The 24,338-nt window shown below is 61.0% G+C and overlaps 1 protein-coding gene across 2 annotated transcripts in view; it reads right to left on the bottom strand.

Moving 5' to 3' along the window:
* Positions 1 to 61: 61 nt before the first annotated feature.
* Positions 62 to 24,338, bottom strand: part of IREB2 (iron responsive element binding protein 2) — a 38,415-nt gene continuing 14,138 nt past the window's right edge. Inside the window, exons 5-22 of one of the 2 annotated variants that reach the window (XM_084869062.1) lie at positions 23,974 to 24,204; positions 21,986 to 22,055; positions 21,277 to 21,460; positions 20,170 to 20,309; positions 16,983 to 17,154; positions 16,180 to 16,280; positions 14,628 to 14,744; positions 13,049 to 13,208; positions 12,399 to 12,534; positions 10,620 to 10,704; positions 10,216 to 10,372; positions 9,469 to 9,593; positions 7,275 to 7,379; positions 7,054 to 7,196; positions 5,184 to 5,331; positions 4,679 to 4,801; positions 2,884 to 3,069; positions 62 to 2,434 (exon numbers count right to left, since the gene is read on the bottom strand). In XM_084869062.1, the coding sequence (XP_084725188.1) occupies positions 2,324 to 2,434; positions 2,884 to 3,069; positions 4,679 to 4,801; positions 5,184 to 5,331; positions 7,054 to 7,196; positions 7,275 to 7,379; positions 9,469 to 9,593; positions 10,216 to 10,372; positions 10,620 to 10,704; positions 12,399 to 12,534; positions 13,049 to 13,208; positions 14,628 to 14,744; positions 16,180 to 16,280; positions 16,983 to 17,154; positions 20,170 to 20,309; positions 21,277 to 21,460; positions 21,986 to 22,055; positions 23,974 to 24,204 (2,494 nt within the window). In that variant the 3' untranslated portion in view covers positions 62 to 2,323. Of the gene's footprint in view, positions 2,435 to 2,883; positions 3,070 to 4,678; positions 4,875 to 5,183; positions 5,332 to 7,053; positions 7,197 to 7,274; positions 7,380 to 9,468; positions 9,594 to 10,215; positions 10,373 to 10,619; positions 10,705 to 12,398; positions 12,535 to 13,048; positions 13,209 to 14,627; positions 14,745 to 16,179; positions 16,281 to 16,982; positions 17,155 to 20,169; positions 20,310 to 21,276; positions 21,461 to 21,985; positions 22,056 to 23,973; positions 24,205 to 24,338 lie in introns of those variants that run through there. The other variant, XM_084869063.1, reaches the window with a different exon arrangement.

The following is a 24,338-nucleotide window of genomic DNA, read 5'->3' as shown; positions in this document are numbered from 1 at the left end:
TCTCTTCCTTAGGTGTTTTGTTTTCAGTCACCACACACTATTTTATTAGAAGAGTCCAACATGTGATAATACAATTTTCTTTATTAAAAATAATTTACAGCATCAATAACATATACACAATTGTCACCCACAGAACTTCGCCTCCAATAGATTTCTATACAATACTTAGCGTCCTTGAACTTAAAACTGCTACGCGGTGTTGTTGGCTTTATGATTGACAATCCCGAGTTGTATGAGACGTGTTCGGGGGGTCACCTGCTGTGGGGAGCCCCTCTCCTTCCCCCCAATCACAGCACCTCAGTGACGCCCCGAAGCCCGAAGGCAGAGGAAGGCGTCTTAACCACAGGGAAAGGCCCATCAGTCCGCCCTCCCCGCCGGCCGCGCGCCCGCGGAGGCCATGCAGTGACCACGCGAGCGATGGCCTGGCCCCATCGGGTCGGAGCCGCACCGGCCCCCTCAGAGCCACTGGAGTGTGATCACCCGTGGAAACCCGGCAGCCTGGCCACGGGTCACGTGGACGTCTGGAGCCTTTGGCGTTAACCACGCAGCTCAGTGGTGGGTGCCGTTCTCACCGACCAAAGGCACGGACATGGCGACGCTCTGCGCCTGTGCTGGGGCGTCCTTCCCGCAATCACCAGATCGAGTTAACAGAGGGGTAAGACAGTGACGATCACCAGGCGCCACGTGTCCGCACACACGGCGTTGGCTGGAGGCAGAGCGGTCTGTACGCACGGACACACCCGTTCCCCCGCCCCAGCCGACGGCCACGCTGACCCAGCTTTCTGGTTCAGAGAAGGAGCCCCGATTGTGTTCCTGACACACAAGGTTTGCTGGCACCTTTCTGGGCGAGGCAGGTGGGAATCCAAGTGCTTAGTTCACAGCTTGCTTTTCTGTCTTCACCTCCTGGATCTGATGTTTGTGACCCCCCAGGCCTCTGCCTCATGCCGTAGAATATCCCAAAACCCAATACAGATGCCCGCCCCAACCCAACCTGGAATTGCCGTTTCTTCAAACCCTACCACGGGTGTTTCAACAGCCACCTTGGAAATTCTCCTTCCCAACTCGGGTTTTCATGTAAATCAGGAGCACACGGGCACTGACAAATACTCAGAGTAAAATACTCAGGACCCTCTGATCTGAGCACCAGGCAGCACCTTTAATGGAACGGTCTGAGCACGTGCTTGCAGGCTGACTGTGCTACGGCCTCAGCTCTGCACCCACTGGGGCAGCACCCCAGCATCTCAGAGTCAGGAGCCCTCTTCCTGTTCCGTGACCTCCCGCTGAAGTGCAGCAATGCATCAGGTCACAGGGAAGATCCTGGTTAGAAACATGCAAATCACTTCTGCCACCACGGAGGTTAATCTTTTGATTTAAAAAGGGGCATGGCTGGGCCTTTCTGAAATTCATTACCCAGGCTGCTGCTTAAAAGCTGCCCCGCTTCTCGGAGACGGAGCCCTCGAGGGGGGAGCCGACGCCTCTGGAGAGAACTGGGATCAGCTTTGGTCACCACAAAAGCAGGACCATCCCCTGCAGGTCAGGAAAACACGGATTCAAAACGACAGGACATGGACCTGAGCCACTAGCAGACAGCAACCCTTCCCACGCCTCGGCCGAGCAGCCATGCAGCGGGGGCAGCTCTGAGCGGTGGAATCTGTTGGCGAACCCCAGCTCCCAGCTCCCGGGGTGATGGCACCACACCAGTGAGCCGCCGCCTCCTCCCCTCAGCCAGCTACTGAGCCCGGCCGGAGGCTCCGCCGAGAGTGCCCGCTGTGAGGGCTGCACGGGACACTGTCGCCGTCGCCATGGCGCTGCCACTCTGTCCGCCCCGTCCCCCAGCCTCCGGGGAGGGCCGTGCGGGGCTGCAGGGGCCGGGCCGGGGCGGGGCGGGGCGCCCGGGCTCAGTCTCCACCAGCATCGCCGGAGGAGGGGCTGGTCCACCCGTCCGTCTGACCCCACCCGCACAGCGTCAGCCCGCAGCTGGCTCTGCGTCCTCTGCACCCCGATGCCCGCCGCAGCGCCACAGCCTCCGTGATGCCAAACGGAACAGACCACCGGGGGCTCCGCACAGCAGACTCTCCAACACGTCAGTCCCGCCTGTGTTTACACTCGGTGAGGACGCTGGGGCTCGCCTCTCGTCCGCCGCGCACGCACCCGAGCCCGGAAGTGTGAATAGCACCATCGAAAGGATTGAAAACCAGAGTTCGTTCCGCCGCTCCGCGGTCCGGGGCCTCCCTCCGCAGGGACAGGCGTCGGAGTGTCTGCGGCGCCAGGCGAGGCCCCGGGCCCGCGGTTCCGCTTGGGGGGTCCCTCCCGGGAGTCGGTACTAGGAGAATTTCCGGGCCACAAAGTTTAACAACCCCCCGTGCTTGTACAGCGTTATCTCCACGTCGTTCTCAAACGCGGCAACCACGCTGAACACCTTCCCGGTGCTCGTCTGGGAAAGAACAGACACCGCGTGAGGGAGGGCGGCCCCCGCGTCCCCCGCGGCCGGGACCGCTGTCCCCACACAAGGCGCCCCCCGGTCTGTCCGGGACACCTGCTGCTCCTCACCACCCGGTGCCCCCCGGCCTCGGCTCCGGACACACTGCCGTCCCTGGTTCTGAAGGGCCACACGACGGCGCCGAGAACACGAGCCCTGCCCTGCGGATTCTGACTGTGAGCCACGTCCGCCTGCTAACTGCTCACGCCCATCTCACGTCCAACACTCATCGCAGACACCCGCTCCCCCTCCTCTGCCCCGACAGTCAGCCCTGCCTCCCTGTGGCGCGGCTCCAGGACAGAGCTGGGCGGAGAGGCAGCCGATGTGCCCGGCCCCCCGTCTCCCCCGGAGGCCGCACGGCCCTGCCCGGCTCCCGGTCCCGCCCGACGGCCAGGGGCCGGTACCTTCACGCTCAGCGTGGCTCCCGGAGACAGCTCCGCGGGGAAGGCCAGGGAGAAGGTCTCGCGGCCGGAGAGGCCCAGGGCCGCGGCGCTCTGCCCGGGCAGGAACTGCAGGGGCGCGATGCCGATGCCCACCAGGTGGTCCTTGTGGATCTTCTCGTAGCTCTCCGCCAGCACCGCCCGCACGCCCTGCAACACACCGCGTCAGCCCGCCCCCCGCGGGGCCTTCCCTGAGCTCTGTACGGAGGAGCCTCTGCTCTGAGTCCGAGCTCCGAGCCCACTCCGAGCATCCGGACGGAGCCTTTTATGGCTGCTCTGTGCCCACCAGGGTGGGCCTGGCCCAGGGGCTCCTGCCTGTCCCTGGAGGGTCTCCCCTGGGCCGGCCCCCTCCCGAGACGCCCCTATAGCCAGGAACAGGGAAGGGGCCGCTGAGTGAGCTCGGTGCCCTGCAGGGAAGGCCCGGCCCACCCAGACCACAAGGCACCGGGACCTGCGGGCGAGGGTGCTGGCAGCTGGAGCGCAGGCAGCCCTGCCCTGTCTGCTCACTGAGGAGGGTCTCCCCGGAGAAGCAGCCGGAGCAGCTCCAGGCCCAGCTCTCACCTTCCACATCCCCGCCCGCTCAGGAGCCTGTCAGACCCCCCTCCCCCATCACACTCTCCCCACTGCCTGCCCTCCTGTCACCCCACCACACACGTGTGTGTCTGTGCGAGCCTGGGCCCCGAGAGGGTTTCCGCCCCCTGGAGCGCACCCCGTCCGTGGTCTGAGACGAGGACTGGCAGAGGGGAGAGGGGCCTCTGGGGTTAGTGCGAGGCTGAGCCGGGCCCCGAGGGGCTGAGCGATCAGAGGGAACACTCGCCGCCGACCCCCATCGCCTCCGAGCATGGCCCACGCGGCCCAGCCCGCCGTGCCCCTGCGGGTCAGTCTGCAACTGAGCGGGCAGCAGGGACCCCCTGCGACGGGGGGGCCCAGCCGTGGATAGCGGGGACTAGGACATCTCAGAAGGCAGGCAGGCTACGCCGATCACGACCGTTCCCAGTCCTGGTGAAAGCTCAGGAAGAGGAGCTGCGGCGCCCACCACCAGGCTGTCCGTTCAGGGCGCTGGGAGGAGAGGACGAAGCCTCACGCACACGAGGCTGACTCCGGCCACGCCTGCAGGGACCCGCTCGTCCTGCCGTCCGAGGTGGGGACACGCGCACACGTGCCACGGCCTGTGCTCCCCGCCGGCCCGCCGCCGCCCCCGAGGAGCCGCCTCAGGAGCCGCTCCCCGGCTGGCACGTGGGGAATGGAGTAAGAAGGCCCGCACCGCAGAGCGTGCTCCTCCGAGACGGGGAAGTGCAGGGGGGCCGGCACAGAAAGCTGCCCGTGGGGACTCATCACTCCCCGTTTCCTCAGGTAAGAAAAGGCCGCCCTGGCCGGTGTGGCTCAGTGGATAGAGTGTCGGCCTGCAGACTGAAGGGTCCCGGGTTCGATTCCGGTCAAGGGCATGGACCTTGGTTGCGGGCACATCCCCAGGAAGGGGACGTGCAGGAGGCAGCTGATCGATGATTCTCTCTCATCGATGTTTCTAACTCTATCTCTCTCTCTTCCTCTCTGTAAACAATCAATAAGATATATATACAAAAAGAAAAGGCTGATGTGGGCTCACGTTTGGGAATTAATGCAACTAGCTTATGTAAGATCACCCGGAAAACCCGCACACGTCATACGATCAAGAAAGCCCCCAGGCCCAGGAGGGACACCGTGGCCGGAGGCAGCGGGGCGGGCGGACGGGGCGGGTGGAGAGGAAAGGAGTCAGTACCAGCAGGTAGGGCCCCTTGGCCGCCCAGTCTCGGGAGCTCCCGGCGCCGTACTTCTTCCCCGCGAGGATGAGGAGCGGGATGCCCTCCCTCTGGTACAGTTCCGCGGCCTCAAACACGTCCAGCTGCGGGCAGACAGACAGACGGACAGAGTCACCCCCTCCCAGCCTCCCGCTCCGCGGCCTCGAACACGTCCAGCTGCCGGCAGACAGACAGACAATCACCCCGCCTGGCCCGCCAGCCCGGCCCCCGCTCCGCGGCCTCGAACACATCCAGCTGCGGGCAGACAGACGGACAGAGTCAACCCCGCCCGGCCCGCCAGCCTGGCCCCCGGCTCCGCGGCCTTGAACACGTTCAGCTGCAGACAGACAGACAGTCACCCCCGCCCGGCCCCTCAGCCCGGCCCCCGGCTCCGCGGCCTCAAACACGGCCAGCTGCGGGCAGACAGACGGACAGTCACCCCGCCCGGCCCGCCAGCCCGGCCCCCCCGCTCCGCACGCCCCTCACCGTCTGCCCCGACGGGAAGTGGATGGTCTTGGGAGCCGGTTTCCCGATGAACTTGTTAAAAAGCTTGATGTTTGCGAAGGTGCCTCTGGTCATGACGGCATCGTTGCCTCTGCGGGCTCCGTAGGAGTTGAATTCCCGAGGGGTAAGGCTGCAAGAAGCCAGGAATCATAACCCTTACTCAAACGCACTTTATTAATGACAGAAAACTTCCAGCACCTACGCAAGTGAGGCAAACGGGGCAGCGAACGCCCAAGGAACTCGGCGGATCCAGACGGTACCCATTCCAGGTCCTTTCTCTTAAGAAGACGGGCCCTTAAGACCACCAACAGCAAAAAAGCAAAACAAAGACGACAAAAGAAGTCCTGGCTTCCTCCTCTCAGGCAGTCAGTTAACACCGCAGCCCCTGCCCGTCTCCCTTCCTGCGCTGGTTTGTCCCCATCAGGACCCAAGCGTGGTTCACGAATGCATTCCATTCATCTCGCTCCCTGTGTCTCCTCGTCCTCTCGTACCGTGTTTCCCCGAAAATAAGACATCCTCCGAAAATAAGACCTACTTACAGGTTTCCTTCTGAGTGAAATATAAGGCATCCCCCGAAAATAAGGCACCCCCCCCCCAAGGCTAAACATGAGAGATTTGGTCCACTGATTCCGAAAGAAATGGAGTCACAAGAAATTCACCAGGAAATTCAGGAATTGGATTGTTAGGATGATGTTCCAGAAGATGATGGCATGATTGTCACTGAATAAATGAGTAAATTCTTGATGCTGTAGGGTTCACAGTGTGTCTGGTTTGTGTTGACAACTACCGTACTGCCGTACCGTATACAGGTAATGCATTTCCTTTATTTTCGTTTAACAATAAATGTGCACCGCATTCTTCTTCATGGAAAAATAAGACATCCCCTGAAAATAAGACCTAGCGCATCTTTGGGAGCAAAAAGTAATATAAGACACTGTCTTATTTTCGGGGAAACAGGGTACTTCCAGGCATGGTTTTCTGCCTCTCCATGCTGTCCTCACACTCCCGCCCCTGCACTTTTACAAGCCGACTAGAGGCCGGTGCTTGAAAATTCATACACTGGAGAGAGGGTCCCTCAGCTTGGCCTGCCCCCTCTCACAGCCCGGGAGCCCTCAGGGGCAGGAGGAAACCCGGCCATCAGGGGAAGGTGACGCCCCATCTCTCCTCTGCTGCTGCCACTGCCAGCTGCGCCAGCCTTGGCTGGCCCTGGTTATCTGGGCCTCGGGCGGCTCTGGGCAGCCGGGCAGCTGCCACCCAAGGTTTGCCTGTGCCTTGGCGGCTGAGGGAACTGGGCACCACCATCTTGTGGCTGTGGGCGCCGCCATCTTTGTGAGGGTGTGATGGTCCATTAGCGTACTCCCTCTTTATATCAGACAAGACGTGGGATCAGTGGTGTGGCACCCCACGCACAGAAAGGTGGGGGGGGGGGGGTTTGGTTCTTGGTCGGAGCACACACCCAGGCCGCTGGTTCAACCTCCAGCCGGGCGCCTACGTGTGGCAACCAACCAATGTTTCTCTCTCTCCATCAATGTTCCTCCCTTCTTCTCTCTAGAATCAATGAAAAACTCCTCCTGAGTGAGGACTGAAAAGCTCACCTGGCTTTTGATTTGATCCCGGCCCAGCCCCAGGAACGTGGCCTTGCACTCTCCAGCCCAGCCCACCCAGCACATGGCAGCCCGCCCCCGCCCAGGAGGGCGGCGAGGCCAACCCCGGCCTTTACCAGGCGGGCAGGCCAAGACCAACCCGCCGAGCCACACCGGCCACGGCTACGCTGACGCGAAGGCTCTCAGCAGAGGCAGGTGCGAGCTCCCGCCCCCCCATTACAGTGTGCCCCGCCCGGGTGCACACCCACCCTCTGTGGGTCAGGTACTTGGCGGCGGCGCTGCTGCGGGCGATGCTGCCGGCAGGGGAGATGTGGTCGGTGGTGACGGCGTCGCCCAGGTGCAGCAGGACGTGCGCGTTCTCGATGGGCGGCGGGGCGGCCGGCTCCCGGGTCTGGGGGGAGGAGGGGAGGCACTGAGCTCCGCGGTGTCGCCCACCGCCGCCCGAGAGAGGAGGGGCGGCCGTACTCACCAGCCCGTCGAAGAACGAGGGGCACCGGATGTACGTGGACTTGGCGTCCCACGGAAACAGGACGGAGTCGGGCGCCTCCAGGGAGTTCCACCGCTTATCGCCCGTCTGGGGGAGAGGACAGAGGGTCAGACACGAGGCTCGGGCAGCGACCACGGGAATGAAACCGCTCAGGCGTCCCCATTTCCTGAGGAAGGCCAACGGCGCATTCTAAACCATTCTGGCGCCCTGGCCGGTGCGGCTCAGTGGACAGAGCACCAGTCTGCAGGCTGAAAGGTCCCAGGTTCGGTTCGGGTCAAGGGCCCATGCCTGGGTTGTGGGCTCGATCCCCAGTTGGGGGCGCATAAGAGGCCACCGACCAATGGTTCTCTCTCATCACTGATGTTTCTATCCCCCTCTCCCTTCTGCTCTGAAATCAATAAAGATATATTTAAAAGAATAAAATAAGCCACCGTGGCATTCCCAGGAGGAATAAAGACTTCCAGGAACACCTTCAGAGTTAAGTTTTATTATAAACTGGACATAAAAGGCTTCAGAATCCACCCCGACCAGGTGGTTGGAGCATCAGCCCATCTACCAACAGGTTGCGGGTTCGATCCCCAGCCAGGGACCCTCCTAGGTTTCGGTCCCGGGCCCAGTTGGGTGAGAAAGGGAGGCAGCTGACGGATGTCTCTCTCTCCCTCTAAAAATCAATGACACATCCTCGGGGGAGGATAAAAAACCCACAAAAAACCAAAAACCTTAATGAACGCCAAGGAAGCTGGAGAAGCTAGAAAGATCCGCACACTCTGCTGGAGAGTGAGCATGCTGTGTGCGTGTGAGATGTGTGTTTGAATGTGCTGTGTAAGAGCTGTGTGTGCTGTATGTGTGCTGTATGTGTGTTGTGTGTGTGCTATTTGTCGGAGTGTCCTATGTGAGCTGTGCTGTGTGGGCTATGTCTGTGTGTGTATGTGTATGTGTGCTGTGTGTGTGCATGAGATGCTGCTCACTGTGAAGAACAGGACAGAAAGGCCTCTGCTTTGAGATGTGTCCCTCCCCGTGTATCCGTCCTCCCCAACCACACGCCAGTGCCCGGTGCTCAGCTCCGAAGCCCTGCAACGCCCGAGCTGGACCTCAACGTCCCTGCTCTGTCCTCACCCCAGCATGGCTCAGTCCAGAGCCAGCCTTCTGATGATGACATGCCCCCCTCCCAGCTTCGCAACACTCCCCATGGTGCTCCCCACCACTCCACCCCCCAGCAAAGAGCAAAGACTGCCTTTTATCACAACTCCCACCGACTTCCCCAGGCTGCCCCGCCCACCAACCGCTGCCCCACCCGACTCCCCCAGGCCGCCCCGCCCTGCTGCCATCACTTCCTCCTGCCGCCCTCACTTCCTATGGAGCCAGCAGTCCTCCTCCAGGTCCCTCCTCAGGCCGGGAAAGCCTGGCTCTGGGCCCAGGCCTGTGACCACCTGTAACCTCCGCTCAAGGCCCTTTTCAGCCCTCCCCCCTAAAACTGCAGCGTGCCCCCCATTCTGCACAGCCGGTCTTTGTCCTGTGTTTTCATCTGTACCTTCCACAGCCTGTACGGCTTTCTCACACACCGTGTGACTTCCCTGGCCGTTCTGCACTATCACTGCCTCCTCGCCCAGGAGAACCGTTCTGTGCACAGACACACGCTGACCTCGGAGCACGTGCTCGGTAAACGGGAGTCACAGATGCCCTTTCTGCCTCCCGTTTGTATTGTTTGTGCTCGTGTGCGCATACACCTCTGGGAGATGTTTAGGGATCTGACCCCTCTGAGGAGAGGGAGTGGGATGTCACTGTTTGCCCCCAATTCTTTTGAATTCTGAACCATTTCGGTAAGAGTGACAAGCGAGGGTAGTGTGCGGTGAGAAACAGAAACATCGAAGAGAGAATCACCATCGATTGCCTGGCGCCTCCACACGCCCCACACTGGGGACCGAGGGACCCGGGCGTGTGCCTGACCCGGAACCAGCCAGCGACCTCCTGGTTCGGGGGCCAACGCTCAGCCGCTGAGCCCCGCCAGCCGGCTGCACTGCTGTAAGCGCCAAAACCAACGCCTGTCCTCCAAGCCGTGCTCTCAGATTCCAGATGTGCAACGACCCTCGCCTTGGGACCGCGCATGCCACAAGGCACCCGGAGCCGCCTGGCCCCCCAGAGAACACGCCCCGCCGGCCACGGGCCCGGAGCTGACCTCCATCCTCTCCTTCAGCGCCTGGAACACGGAGCACAGCACCTGCTCCTCCTCCACCCGCTGCACCTCTTCTCGGCTCGGCCAGATGTCCTGCAGGTAGACGTGCTTGCCGGCGGGGTCCGTGCCTGGTGAGACACGAACACAAACTGCAACTCGCGAAGCCCGGCCACGGGCAGGGAGGCCCCTGACTGGGCACAGCGCATGTGCAGTCCTCAGCCCAGCCCAGCCCGATGCCCGTGTCGGTGCCAGGGCTGTGCCATGCCTGAGGCACATGAAATGCTAACTGCTAGGTCCTGGCGGGGAAAGATCAGAAACACGGGTCCCATAATTAGCAGGTTATTAATGTTAACAGTGGCTCAGGAGGGATGGAAAGCGTGTGGAGCTGTGACTGTGGCAGTAACTTCCAGAGAACAGTGAGCAGGTAGTTCTAGCACAGCCCCACTGACACACCACCTAAGAGGTTCATGTTATTCTGCAATAGAACTGGGTGCTATGAGGACAGTAAGGGGGTCACTACTGGCTTCCAAAAAACTCGTTGGGGGCCCGTGTGGTCTGCTGGAATCATTTCAGAGGGCGGGTCCTGTGAACCAGGTATTCTCAGGAGCCGGAAGGTTCAAATCCTGAGCCTCCGCCCTTTCACTGTCGGTGTGATCTGAGATGCATTTAACCGGCCTGTTTCTCGCCTGAGAAGTGAGTTTTAACGATGGTGCGTGTGACTGTTGGAACTGGGAGCAGGCGCGGGCGTACCGAGGGGCTCTGTCTGGAAGTCGATGCTCACGGTGCCGGCGATGGCGTACGCCACCACCAGGGGCGGCGAGGCCAGGTAGGTGGCGCGGACGCAGTCGCAGAGCCGCCCTTCGAAGTTCTTGTTTCCGGACAGGACGCCGCAGGTGACCAGGTCGCCCTGAAACACACAGGCCGGGTGAGGGGCGGCCACGGGGCAGCCCCCACGGGGACACTGCCTACACAGGCCGGCTCCCACTGGGACACGAACGAGCTGACGCAACGCCTTCGTTCTAAAGAATTATTTTGAGAATCAAAAAGACGGGCCTTCTGATTATCTTAGGGTGGACGGTGCGCAGACTAGAGCCTATAAACGCATCAATAGACGTTCCCGGTGATTTAACGACAGGCGCGAGGGGAGCCGTTACCTGTTTGACGGCGCTCAGGACGGCCTCGGACAAGGGCCCCGTGTTCCCCACGCACGTGGAGCAGCCGTAGCCGACGACCTCAAACCTGCGGCAGAGAAGCACCGGGTTGGCCAGAGCATCGCCATGCGTGCGCGAGGGGCAGTCATAACCTGAGGAGTCATGACTCAGGCCAGCCTGCAGTCCCTTCCCCCCGACCTGGGCTGAGAACGCCCCCTGGCTGGCTGCCCACTGCCCACACTAGGAGGGGCACGCCCAGAGGAGCACACTTGGACTGGCACACCCAGAGGGGCACCCTCAGACAAGCACACCTGGAGGGGCACACCCGGAGGGGCACACTCAGAGGGGCATACCCTGGAGGGGCACACTCAGACGAGCACGCTCGGAGGGGCACACTCGGATGAGCATATTTGGGCGGGCACACTCAGAGGGGCACACCCGGAGGGGCACACTTGGTCAGGCACACCCGGAGGGGCACGCCCAGAGGAGCACACTTGGACTGGCACACCCAGAGGGGCACCCTCAGACAAGCACACCCAGACAGGCACACTTAGGTACACCTGGAGGGGCACACTCAGATGAGCACACTCGGAGGGGCACACTCGGAAAAGCACACTCAGAGGGGCACACTCGGATGGGCACACCCGAAGGGCGCACCCGGTCGGGCACACTCGGAGGGGCAGGCCCAGAGGAGCCGGGGCTGAGGCTGCCCAGTGGGATGAGCTGAGCTGCATCGGACACTGTGAGAAGCCTCAGCCTCCTCGCTGGGAACATGACCCAGACCGGGTCCTGCACGTCCTTCCGGAGGGCTCACCCCGAGGAGCATCTCCTGACGGGAGGCCCGAGCGGCTCAGGGGCGGGACTGACCGCAGTCATTTCCCCCCTCAGGCCACGGGAGTCCCTGGCAGACACTTCAGGACGACAGGACTGAAAACGCACACACGGCCACAGAATGACTTCCGGGTGCTCTTCTGAGCTTAAAAAACAAAACCAAACCAACCCCCACACAAACATAAAATGCACCCGGCTTGCAAGGAATGGACGATTTACGTAAGACAGTACGTTTGAGCGGCCTGGCGTGGCTCAGTGGTTGAGCGTCAACCCAGGAACCAAGAGGTTCGATTCCCGCCAGGGCACATGCCGGGCTGCGAGCTTCCTCCCCAGCAGGGGGCGTGCAGGAGGCAGCCCATCCATCCCCCCTCATTGTTGCTATTTCTCTCCCTCCCTCCCTCTGAAATCAATGGAAACATTTGAAAAGACACCTTACTCGGTTAATAACGCAACCTGGAGAGCGGCATTCCGTTCTGAAAATGCCCTACAGCAGGGGTCTTCAAACTACGGCCCGCGGGCCACATGAGGCCCGCAGAGGAGTCTGATCCGGCCCGCCAGGCTTTTTGGGCAGTGAGCGCAGCCGAGGTGTTACAGTAGGAATTAGTAGTTCATATAGCCCGGCCCTCCAGCTCTCTGAGGGACCGTGATCTGGCCCCCACTTTAAAAAGTTTGAGGACTCCTGCCCTACGGGCTCGGAGGGACCGCACTGGCCGGCACCATCCCTGTTGGTCACCGCCACCTGGTCTGACCACCTGTCTGCCCGCCACACCTGCTCTCTCGCCAGCACCTGGGTGATGCGGACTGTGCCTCCGTGTCTGCCGAGGGCTAGGCCTCAGGGGGCGAGAGGCATTGGCCAGGGGACCCCAGGACTAAGCCTGTTCTTTCTCTCTTCTCTGCGTGACGGTCCCCACGGCGACGGGGCTGAGAGGCCGGGGCCGGGGCGGGGCTCACCCGAGCGTGCGCAGGTAGGGCAGCACGCCGCTGGCGCTGAGGTAGTGCGTGACCATGCCGCTGCCGGGCGCCAGGCTGGTCCTGATGTAGGGCTGCACCCGCAGCCCCGCCTCCACCGCCTTCTTGGCCAGCAGACCTGCGGACAGACAGGAGGCCATGGGCTGCCACACGGAGGGACGGACAGGCGCCAGCAGCCGGGCCGGCTCCCGGGGGGAGCCCACACTCACGCACTCATTTCCCATCTCCCCCGACTTGGCCCACCCGAGACCAGCGCTGCGGAGGCGCAGCCCGGCACAGGCTCCCGCCTGCATGGCCTGAGCCGTTTCCGTTGCCGCCGTCACGGTAAGCGAAGCCACAGAGTAACGGGGCCCGGTGCCCACGTTAACCGTGTGGTGTGCACACGGCGGGCGCATGGCGGCCCTGCCAGCGTCTCCTCTCAGGCTCAGCGGGTCCGGCACAGCCATGGCGGCGCCCAGACCAGACCTGCCTGGTCAGCAGAGGAGACACGGCCTCACCCACCACACGTGTCAGTTCCGTGTGACACGGGAAAACCGGTGACACGTCAGCCTCGGCCCGAGGGGCAGAGGGGCCGTGAGGGACAGACAGGCCGTGGCGGACGGAGGGAGGACGGGGGCCGCGCACGCCCCTACCTGCAGCCAGCATGACGGACGGGTTGCAGTTGTTGGTGCAGCTGGTGACGGCGGCGACGACCACGGCGCCGTGCGACAGGCGGTAGGCGCGCCCTTCGTAGTGGAGGGTGACGGCGTCCTGCTGCCTCTCGGCCGCGATCTGGAAGCCCCGGAACCCCACCTGGAGGGACGCCCACACACGTGAGCACGTCCTGACACGGAGAGAAAGCACGGCCCTGCCCGGTGTGGCTCAGTGGATAGCACCTCGGCCTGCGGACTGAGGGGTCCCGGGTTCGATTCCCGGTCAAGGGCACAGGCCTGGGTTGCAGGCTTGATCCCTAGTGTGGGGAGCGCAGGAGGCAGCCAATCAATGATCCTCTCTCATCACTGATGTTTCTCTCTCCCTCTCCCTTCCTCTCCAACTCGAAACATCTAAAGGAGCTGAGACCGGTTTGGCTCAGTGGATAGAGCGTCGGCTTGGGGACTGAAGGGTCCCGGGTTCGATTCCGGTCAAGGGCATGGACCTTGGTTGCAGGCATATCCCCAGTAAGGGGTGTGCAAGAGGCAGCTGATCGATGTCTCTCTCTCATCGATGTTTCTAGCTTTCTCTCTGTAAAAAATCAATAAAATATGTTAAAAAAAAATCAGTCGAAAACTATTAAAAAAAAATCTAAAGGAAAAAAAAAAAAAAGAAAAGAAAAGCACATGTGGGGATTGAACACTCCACGTCAGACACGTGTGAGGTCTGACAGCCGGGACTCAGCCGGACCCTGCGTGCCATCACGAGGCATCTGCTGCCCACAGTCCCCTCTGCTGCCGTGAGCCCAGCCCACGGCCCGGCTCTCCCTCAGCTCCGGTTCTAACCATTCCTGCCACAGCAACTCTGAGGCGGGACCAGCTCTGTGTGCAAGTGGCCCCGAGGATCTGCTCCCAAAGACGGCGTGTGTGCGTGTGCGTGTGCGTGCGTGTGCATGCACGTGTAGAATCTGCTAGAATTGGCGACGGTTGAAGCAAGGCCCGTCGGAATTCACGACGCTATCTGAACTCCTGTACGAGCCTGACATTTCCCACAAGAAAACCAACCAACTGTAAAAACTAAAGCTCTGGAAAGACAGAGGGGCCGGCCCGCGGCACAGAGAACGTGGAGCCACGTGTCTCAGGCGGGTGGGTTTTCTGAGTCGGCAGTCACACGTCAGAGTCTAGAGCACATGTGTCAAACACAAGGCCCGCGGGCCAAATCCAGCCCGCCAGGCCTTGCAATGTGGCCCGCACCGCGCTGTCATCACTGCACTCCGCTGTCAGTTTATGGCATTGTCAGTTTATGACTGTTCAGTAAACCATTCGGCCCGCGATTTAGGCTGGATTTTAGATTTTGGCCCCTTCTCTGATTGAGTTCGACACCCCTAGTCTAGAGACCCCGCAGAAACGTCTGAGCCGGTGGGAACACGTCGGGGGAGCCTCGGCCACGCAGTGTCGGCAGGGGGAACGGGCTTCGTGACCAGAAGCCAGCCTTTGGGCTGGAACCTCAGGGGCCCGTGTGGACGCTGCCTGAGCCGCCCGCTCTCCCCGGCCTGGGCGGCGGGGCGGACGGGGAGCCCACCTTCTCACTGAGGCAGGCGCGGAAGTCCCTCTTCATCTCTGTCACAGCCACCCTGTCCTGCGGCCTCTTGGGACCGCTGACCGTGGCCACGATGGAGCTCAGGTTGATCCGGATCACCTGGGCAAGGAGAGAGGGAAGAGTAGGATGGATCTCAATAATGCAAGCACTACTTTCTGAGTAAGAGTAAGCACATCTGTATTTTTTAAAATAGGTCTTATTGATTTTTTACAGAGAGGAAGGGAGAGGGACAGAGAGTTAAAAACATCAAGGAGAGAAACATCCATCAGCTGCCTCCTGCACGCTCCCCACTGTGGATGTCGAACCTGGGACCTTTCAGTCCGCAGGCCTATCCACTGAGCCACACCGGTTACGGCTATATTTGTATTTTTTTTTTTTAAATATATTTTATTGACTTTGTACAGAGAGGAAGGGAGAGAGATAGCAAGTTAGAAACATTGATGAGAGAGAGTCATCGATCAGCTGCCTCTTGCACACCCCCTACTGGGGATGTGCCCGTAACCAAGGTACATGCCCTTGGCCGGAATCGAACCCGGGACCCGTCAGTCCCCAAGCCGACGCTCTATCCACTGAGCCAAACCAGTTTCAGTTATATTTGTATTTTTTAAATGCTACTTGTTGTAATGGGGAAACACACCCACCAAAAGTATTTAAAACCCCATTTAACTTAAGAAATATATGAAAACGTGCTACAAGCAAGACTACAGATGCATATGCAAACTGCCACACCAACAAGTGTCCTCTACGTGAATTTCTTCCCACTGCCCCCGCCCACAGCAGCACCATCTCTACCGGCGCCTGGGCAGCTGGGCACGCCCTGCCTCGGCTCAGACCCGCCCTCTCTGCCTGGGCCGAGTGAGCCTTCCTTTCTCTGCTTCACTGAAAGAAAAATCTACGTAAAACTAGTGAGTGAGCTCGGAGCAGGGCCACAGAGAACGTGTTAATAACAATAATCCTATCTAACAAGGAGGAAATATGCAAATTGACCATCACTCCACCACAAAATGGCAGCACCTGGCCACGGAGGGACTCTGGCTAGGGAGGGCAGTTGTGGGCCATGAGGCCAGCAGGTGATGGCATTTTGGGGGGGAATCAGGCCAGCAGTGGGGATCAGTTGTAGGTGAGCAGGCCGGCAGGCAGAGTGGTTAGGGGTGATCAGGCAGGCAGGCGAACAGTTAGAAGCCAGCTGTCCTGGATTGCAAGAGGGATGTCCAACTGCTGATTTAGGCCCGATCCCACGGGTACATCCCCTGAGGGGTCCCGGATTGGAGAGGGTGCAAGCCGCTGAGGCACACCCCCCAGTGCCCTGTGCATGAATTTCGTGCACCGAGCCTCTAGCAGTAACAACAGTTGTCAGCACTGAGCCTGTCCTAAGGAACGTGCGCCTCCTCTCATACGAATCCGTGTGGCAGCGTCACCTTCGCACTCGGCGACGGGGACACAGAGGCCAGAGGCTCATGGCTCGCCGGCTCACACAGCTCACAGCCCTCAGAGGCCGGGCTCAGCGCTCCCGGCCCGGCGGCTCCGCCCTCACCTGGGAGTACTCGGGCTGCCCCGCGTCACTCTGCTCACTCCGGAACAACTTCACAGCCTTCAGGTAGGTCTCCATCGATCTGAGCCTGGCTTTGTCAAAACCTGGAACACAAACAGCGAAAACTCAGTGAGGGGCTCTGAAACCTCGGGGGAAAAGTGCCGAGTTCCAAGGATGAGCAAGAGACATGTTACAAATTACTGAGCGCCCAGAACTGGCTTCTCTGCAAATCAGCACTGGACAGCGCTCAGAGCCTTTCTGAGCAGCTGGCAGCCCCTCCAGGTGACAGGACCAGGGACGCTGGGCAGGGCGGGCCCCTCACCAAGGGGATTAAGGGTACGGGAGGCGCAGACCTGCGCTCAGCTCTTTCCTTTAAGCTGTGTCTCAATGGGTCCGCGAAGACTTTAAGGCTATAAAAAGTCATCTGATGGCCGAGACCAGTTTGGCTCGGTGGATAGAACATCGGCCCCCGGCCTGAAAGGTCCCAGGTTCGATTCCGGTCAAGGGCATGTACCTTAGTTGCAGGCACATCCCCAGTAGGGGGGTGTGAAAGAGGCAGCTGATCGATGATTCTCTCTCATTGATTCTTCTAACTGTCTATCCCTCTCCCTTCCTCTCTGTAAAAAATCAATAAAAATATATTTTAAAAAAATAAAAATAAAAATTCATCTGATGGTTTAAGTGAGCCATTGTCCCAAAATCACGTGATTTCATGGACATAAAAAACCACGGCAGTGACTCCCCGTGAAGCACCTCGGACGGACACGGGAGGGCAGTGTTCTCCCTCCGGCCCTCCTGCCTCTCACCTGTGTGCTCCAAGTGTCTCAGCGTCACACTGTCCACAGGGAAGAAGCTGAGGGTAGCACCGTACTCCGGACTCATGTTGGCGATGGTCGTCCGGTCCACCACGGACAACTGCGAGACTCCGCTTCCGAAAAACTCCACGAACTTCCCGGCCACGCCCGCCTGCCGGAGGTGCTGTGTGCGGGACACAGACGCACGGTTAGCAGCGAGATGGCTCCGACTCCCCGAAAACCCGACACCCGTCCCCACCCCGGAGAAGGGAAGCAGAGGACAGTGCTGCCCTATGCGCACGCCCGCTGTGGTCCAGGATTGTGAGATGAACAGGCAGAAGGGAGGTCAGAGTCGGTGTGGGGCGGGAAAGGGCGTGACAATCATGGCTGGGATTCCCGTGTCCCCGTTCTGAGACGGGGTGCAGGGTGGACCCCGGTGCGTGCCTTTCCCTCGCAGAGCAGCACATACAGTAACCGGGTTTCCAGCCACCGATGGCATCTAGGGCTGAATTAAATACTCAAACGGCGATCACACTGCGTATATGAACAGTTATACATCCTGCACATCCCAGCTCCTGTCCACACATTCACAGCATCATCGTTATAGGCCAGTTCCATTTTGATGGGATTTACCAGGTGGCTCCAAACTTAATTCCTTCTAATGGCCTTTTTCTTTTTAAAAAAAATATATTTTGATTTTTAACAGAGAGGAGGAGAGAGGGATAGAGAGTTAGAAACGTCAATGAAAGAGATTCATCGGTCAGCTGCCTCCTGCACACCCCGCACTGGGGATGTGCCCGCAACCAAGGTACATGCCCCTGACCGGAATCGAACCTGGGACCCTTCAGTCCGCAGGCTGATGCTCTATCTACTGAGCCAAACCGGTTTCGGCATAACGGCCTTTTTCTTAGTCACTACCAAGTAACCGAAGCGGCTGCCCACCCTCCCTCCCTGTACAGCCGGCTCAGACTGGCATGGGGAGAGCCGGGGCAGCCAGGAGGGAAACCACCTCGGGCCTCTGAAGACTTTAGCCCACGGGGTGGGGTCACCTGACTCAAACTCTACAGATGCACACGCGCAAGCCTAAGAGACCGTGTCTCCTTCGATTCACGGTGGTTGTTTTTGCAACAAGAGTGAGACAGGTTAGAGACACGGAGAGGCTGCCTTCGCCAAACAGTGAGGATCTGAAAACCACAGGATTAATTAACCCTGTAAAAACCGTGAATAGGACTGGACCTCCACCAGATACAATCTTCAGTAATCAGCTCCTGTACCCGCAGGTCAAAATGTTAAAGCCAGGCTCTGGGTACTGTTTCTTTAAGGATGCAACTGAGGGGGGGGGGGGGGGGGGCGGTCGGAGATGCTGCAGGGAAGAATCGATTTCCATGGAAACATAATGGGATGCTCCTCTTCCTTCAGGAATAGGCCGTAATTACCAATTTAGCTTCTTGACCTTTGGTCCATACACAAATCAATCATTTCTGCAAGGTGTCAAAGGCTTCCCAAATGGGGAAGGATCAATACTGCGTGCTGGGAGGGGGCAGTACGTTCTTCCCTGCGGACGTCCCAAAGATCCCCCCCGGCCCCCCAACCGACTGCCGCCCCCAGGGGAGCGGGCCCAGGTGCGGGACTTCACCGTGTGAACGGAGTCACATGATCACACCGTGACAGCCCCAGCTGTGAGCAATCCCGTCAAAGCCCCGGGGCTCTCTCCTGACACAGGCCGTCATGTGGACTTCGTGTCAAAACACAATAAAACCAAGTCATCGAGCACCAGGAGTCCCGGGGGTGCGGACAGCGGTCACTGGAGACCTTTGTGCAGTGCTATGAAGCAACGCAGAGCAGCCCACAGGACAGCCTGACGCACCCTGGCCGGTGTTGCTCAGTGGATAGAGCGTCGGCCTGTGGACTGAGGGGTCCCGGGTTTGATTCCGGTCAAGGGCACATCCCTGGGATATGGGCTTGATCCCCAGTGGGGGGCATGCAGGAGGCAGCCGACCCGGGATGCTTTCACCATGGATGTTTCTCTCCCTCTCCCTTCCTCCCTGAGATCAATGCAGATGTATTTATAAAGAAAGGCTGACGCTACTGCAGCCCCAGTCCCTGTTTCTGAAAGGACCCCGGGTAGAGCGATGGTCTCACAAGGGGCAGGTGACTGCGTGACATGTTAAAGGAGACTAGACTTTCCCAACACCCACGGAGCCCCCAGCTGCGTGCTGAGGCTGAGGCTGAGGCAGGGGCAGGGGCAGGGGCAGGGGCAGAGGCTGGGGCTGGGGCAGGGGCAGGGGCAGGGGCTGGGGCAGGGGCAGAGGCTGGGGCTGGGGCAGGGGCAGAGGCTGGGGCTGGGGCAGGGGCAGAGCTGGGGCAGGGGCTGGGGCTGGGGCAGGGACAGGGACAGGGGCAGGGGCAGGGGCTGGGGCAGGGACAGGGACAGGGGCTGGGGCAGGGGCAGGGGCAGGGGCTGGGGCAGGGGCAGGGACCGGGGCAGGGGCAGGGGCAGGGGCTGGGGCTGGGGCAGGGGCTGGGGCTGGGGCAGGGGCCGGGGCAGGGGCTGGGGCAGGGGCAGGGACCGGGGCAGGGGCAGGGGCTGGGGCTGGGGCAGGGGCCGGGGCAGGGGCAGGGACAGGGGCTGGCGCTGGGGCAGGGACAGGGGCAGGGGCAGGGGCCGGGGCTGGGGCAGGGGCCGGGGCAGGGGCAGGGGCTGGGGCTGGGACAGGGGCTGGGGAAGGGGCAGGGGCAGGGGCAGGGGCTGGGGCAGGGGCAGGGACCGGGGCAGGGGCAGGGGCTGGGGCTGGGGCAGGGGCCGGGGCAGGGGCAGGGACAGGGACAGGGGCTGGCGCTGGGGCAGGGACAGGGGCAGGGGCAGGGGCAGGGGCTGGGGCTGGGGCAGGGGCAGGGGCAGGGGCTGGGGCAGGGGCAGGGGCAGGGGCTGGGGCTGGGGCAGGGGCTGGGGCAGGGACAGGGGCTGGGGCAGGGAGGGCTCCAGAACCCGCGCTGGGAGTGCTGCCCCCTTCCTGGCCAGCCCGGGCCCTCGGAGAGTCCGTCAGCCCCACGGCGCCTCTTTCTCAGAGTGGAGGCGGGAAAAGGCCCGCCAGCACCACCCTCCGGCTGTGAGGGGGACGAGGGAGCCGGCCGGCGAGCAGCGGCCCCGCGGCCTGGCCTCCGGGAGGGAGGGTCTGGCCAGCACCACGGCACGTACCTTGGTGATGCCCAGAACGACGTCGATGGACGTGACGAAAGGGTTGGAGGAGCCGGTCAGCTCGCAGCCCACCACCTCGGGCAGCGTGAGGGACACGGGCAGCCCCAGCATCACAGCCTCGGTCTCGATGCCGCCGACCCCTGCAGCGAGACGCACGCACGCACGTGTGAGCACAGGACCGGGGGCTCGGAACCCGCGTCTCCCCGCGCACAGGCCGAGACCCCGATCTCACCGGTAGGCTAAGTTCAGGAAACACCGAGTCCCGGTTAGGCTAATAGTCCCGGTTAGGCCAACACTGATCAGTAGTATCTGGGAAACTCCATGCCTTTCCCATAAGGCAGTGTGGCTCCTACATGACCTGACCTACGCTCAAGACACGACACCAACAGAACCCAGCCCGCGCCAGGCTCACGCAGCTTAGCCTGACCCCAGACAAAAAAAGCAAAAAGCTGGTGGTCATCCCGGGCTGAGTGAGAAGAGTGCACTGGGCCGGAGGGAGCGGTGCGTGCGAAGCTGGGATACACTGTCTCTAAGGGGGGTGTGTGTGTGTGTGTGTGTGTGTGCGCGCAGGGCGGCGGCCGCAGCACCAGGCGGTAAGGGCCTGGTATGGAGGCAGAGCAGCCTGGGTCCATGGAGGCGGGCAGCCACGGAAGCACTGTACACAAGAGTGACCACATCGTCATCACTGCACGCTAACTGCCCCCTGGGGGCGCTGTGCACATTTCCCAAACCCTCTCTTAGCCCGGCCGGGTGTAGCTGGCGGTTGAGCGATGACACAGGAACCAAGAGGTCACCGGTTTGATTCCCACTAAGGGCACGTGCCCAGGTGGCGGGCTCCATCCCTAGTGGGGGACGTGCAGGAGGCAGCCGATCCGTGATTCCCTCGCATCATTGATGTTTCTCTCTCCCTCTCCATCCCTCTCTGAAATGAGTAAGAATCCATTTTTAAAAATTGATTTAAAAATAAATAAACCCTCCCGACCACCCCGTCCCACCCGCAGGAGCTGAGCTCCCCCTCCTGCCGCCCGGACGGAGCCCCGGTCTCAGCGGCCCCCGGGCCCGGTGCGTCCTGCGGCCCCGCCCTCCGCTGGGGACGGCGGCACTCACCCCAGCCCAGGACGCCCAGGCCGTTCACCATGGTGATGTGCGAGTCCGTGCCCACCACGCTGTCCGGGAAGAGCAGGGCCTCCTCCTCGAAGACCACCCGCGACAGGTACTCCAGGCTCACCTGGTGCGCCAGGCCCGTGCCGGGCGGGACCAGGGCCACGTTCCGGAAGGCGCGCGAACACCACTGGGTTGGGTGAAAGAGACGCGGCGTGAGTGCGGCCCACGGACGTGTGCTCACCATCACGGCGCACACACGGACACCAAAACACCTGACCACAGACGGACCCTCAACACCCACTGGCAGCCTGTCAGACACAGGTAAGTCACAAAACATCCCAGAGCTTCCCGCTATGGCCCAGGCTGCGGTGGGGGAAGCTGCCCACCACTGCTGTATGCTCAAAACCCATTGGCCTTGCCGAAGCCGGTGTGGCTCAGTGGACAGAGCATCGGCCTGCGGACTGAAAGGTCCCAGGTTCGATTCCGGTCAAGGGCATGGACCTTGGATGTGGGCACATCCCCAGTAGGGGGTGTGCAGGAGGCAGCTGATCGATGATTCTCTCTCATCGATGTTTCTAACTCTCTATCCCTCTCCTTTCCTCTCTGTAAAAAAATCAGTAAAATATATTAAAAAAAACCACTGGCCTCGATATAAACCCCCGCACCTGCCCGTATCCATAAACTGCAATTAAAGTGCCCCCCGCGTCTATACCTTGAAGAACTGGAGCCTCTCCCGGTTCCTGCCGAATTCCACCTCCTGGTTCTTTAACACGGTCTCAGGCCTGGGGGGAGGGAGAGCGCGTCAGGGTGTGGGCTACGGGAAGAGCTGCCCCTCTCCCGGTCTCCCCTCCAGCACCGATGGGCAGTATCCGGGAAACTCCACGCCTTTCCCACAAGGCAGTGCGGCCCCTAGGTGACCCGCTAGGAAGCGCCCGCAAGAACACGGAGTGTACCTGCCCGTAAGGCCACGCCACACGCGACCCCATTGCCCTTCCTGGGTGTCGCTGGGAGTCGCGGCAAAACTAGTGTAAAATCAGGGGTAAGTGTGGCTGGTCTCTGACAGCAGAGGCGGCGGCAGCTCACACGCCATCAGCGTGAGCGTGCCACCCGGGCCTCCTGGCAGGGCCGTGGCCAGCACCAGCTCCTCCTTTCACCGTGGAGGGGAGGGGCCTGCCCCCCTCCTCCCCCGCGCGGGCTGCAGGTGGGCTGGGGACTCGACAGAGCTCATCAGGGACCTCACTGCATCTAACAGACGTTTCAAAATCGTTACAGCCCAGCTGGTGATTAAGGCTTGATTGAATATCAATAAACGTAAATTACACGTGCCCTCCGGGGCCCAGATGCTTATAGCTGTTCAATGGGCGAGGTTTTCAATACAAAGACCACGTTAATCATTCACTGCTGAGCGGTCTCTCCCGAGACTTCCTAATCACTCCCGACCCAGCACCTGTGGCCAGCAGTGGGCAGCCCCCGAGGCGGGGGGGGGGGGGGGGGGGGGGGGGGGCAGAATCTGAAGGAAGCCCCCCAGATTACCCCAGCCGCAGCACCTGGGGCCTTAAAGGGCCATCCTCCCAGGGAGGCAGCGATCCCCACTCTTGCCTGCGCCTGCAGTTCGGACATCCCCGACACACCGCGGCACACACAGTTACCGCTTTTCACACAGCCCGGACAACATGGAGCCCATCTGACTGTTTTATTACTTAGACTTAGAGCTGAAGGGAAGAGTTACCCCACACTGGGTTTTTGGAAATAAAAATAGACCACCTTGGCCCTTCCCACGCTGCCAGTTACAGAGACAATGAAAAACCAGTGATGTTCGAGGCAATAGATTAGGGGTGTCAAACTCAATCAGAGAAGGGGCCAAAATCTAAAATCCAGCCTAAATCGCGGGCCGAATGGTCTACTGAACAGTCATAAACTGACAATGTCATAAACTGACAGCGGAGTGCAGTGATGACAGCGCGGTGCGGGCCACATTGCAAGGCCTGGCGGGCTGGATTTGGCCCGCGGGCCTTGTGTTTGACACATGTGCAATAGATGTTCCTTCCCAAGAATCTCTGTGTAAGAGGAGACGGCGATCTGAGTCCGCACACTGGGCAGCGGGAATGAGGGGCGAGGGCATAAGAGGCCACATGGAGGGCCAGGGCCCACAGGCCATACTGAGCTCTTAGGAAGGAGGAACAGAGGTCCCTGTAGCCTCCAGGTACCTCAATACAGCCAACACTAAAAAAAAAAAAAAGAAAATTTAACTCGCTCCGTCCGGCCGTCCCGCATCTGGATCGGCTCCGTCAGTGATCACACACAGACACGGTGTTACGGAGGAGCCAACATAAAACCCTCCTCGTAGGGAGCACAGCCGGGACTGTAAGTAAATAGGGAATCCCCAGAAGGAAGATGGATGGATACTGAGCATGTGCCTGGCACACACTCACTAAGATAAAGCTCTCCGTGTGAGACGCAGGACGCTGCTCTGCCTACGAGTCAGGAAACTAACCACACTCACAGGGAAGCCTAATGGTTCCCTCCTGGGGCAGGGCCGACCTAACGGCGTGCCCTGCTGGGACACGGCGAACAAGGCAGCAGCCCACACAGACAGTCCGGGCCCGGAGCAGGGCTGGGTGTGGGGGGGAAGGTGGAGGGAACGGGGGGACGGGTCCCCGGGGAGCCAGCGCAGGGTGAGAGGAAGAGGGCCGTACGTACTCGGGCACCGGCTGCAGGTGGAAGGGGCAGAGCAGGGGCGTGTTCTCGATCTGCGTGGCCGGCCTCGTGGCGCCGCGGCCCGGGCCCGGCTCCCCCGGCTCGCAGGGCCCCCGGCAGGCGGCCGGGCCCCGGCAGGGCAGCCTCCTGGGTGGCGCTGGCGCTTTGAGCGGCGAGAGCTTGGCTGCTTTGGGCTGGTCCCCGCCTCCAGGGTTGGGCGCGTTCTGTATCGCACTGTCAGGCACACGAGGGAACAAAAGCCGGTTAATGAGAGAAACTCAGCTCTTCACACCCCCCAGCACACACACACCAGGCCACACACACCCCCAGCACACACATGCCAGGCCACACACACACACACACACACA

This window comes from Pipistrellus hanaki, assembly GCF_964339955.1.
Source record: "Pipistrellus hanaki genome assembly, chromosome: 21".
Taxonomy (NCBI): Eukaryota; Metazoa; Chordata; class Mammalia; order Chiroptera; family Vespertilionidae; genus Pipistrellus; species Pipistrellus hanaki.
Note: the sequence above shows the minus strand (reverse complement) of the source record. Positions and strands in the feature narration are given on the sequence as shown.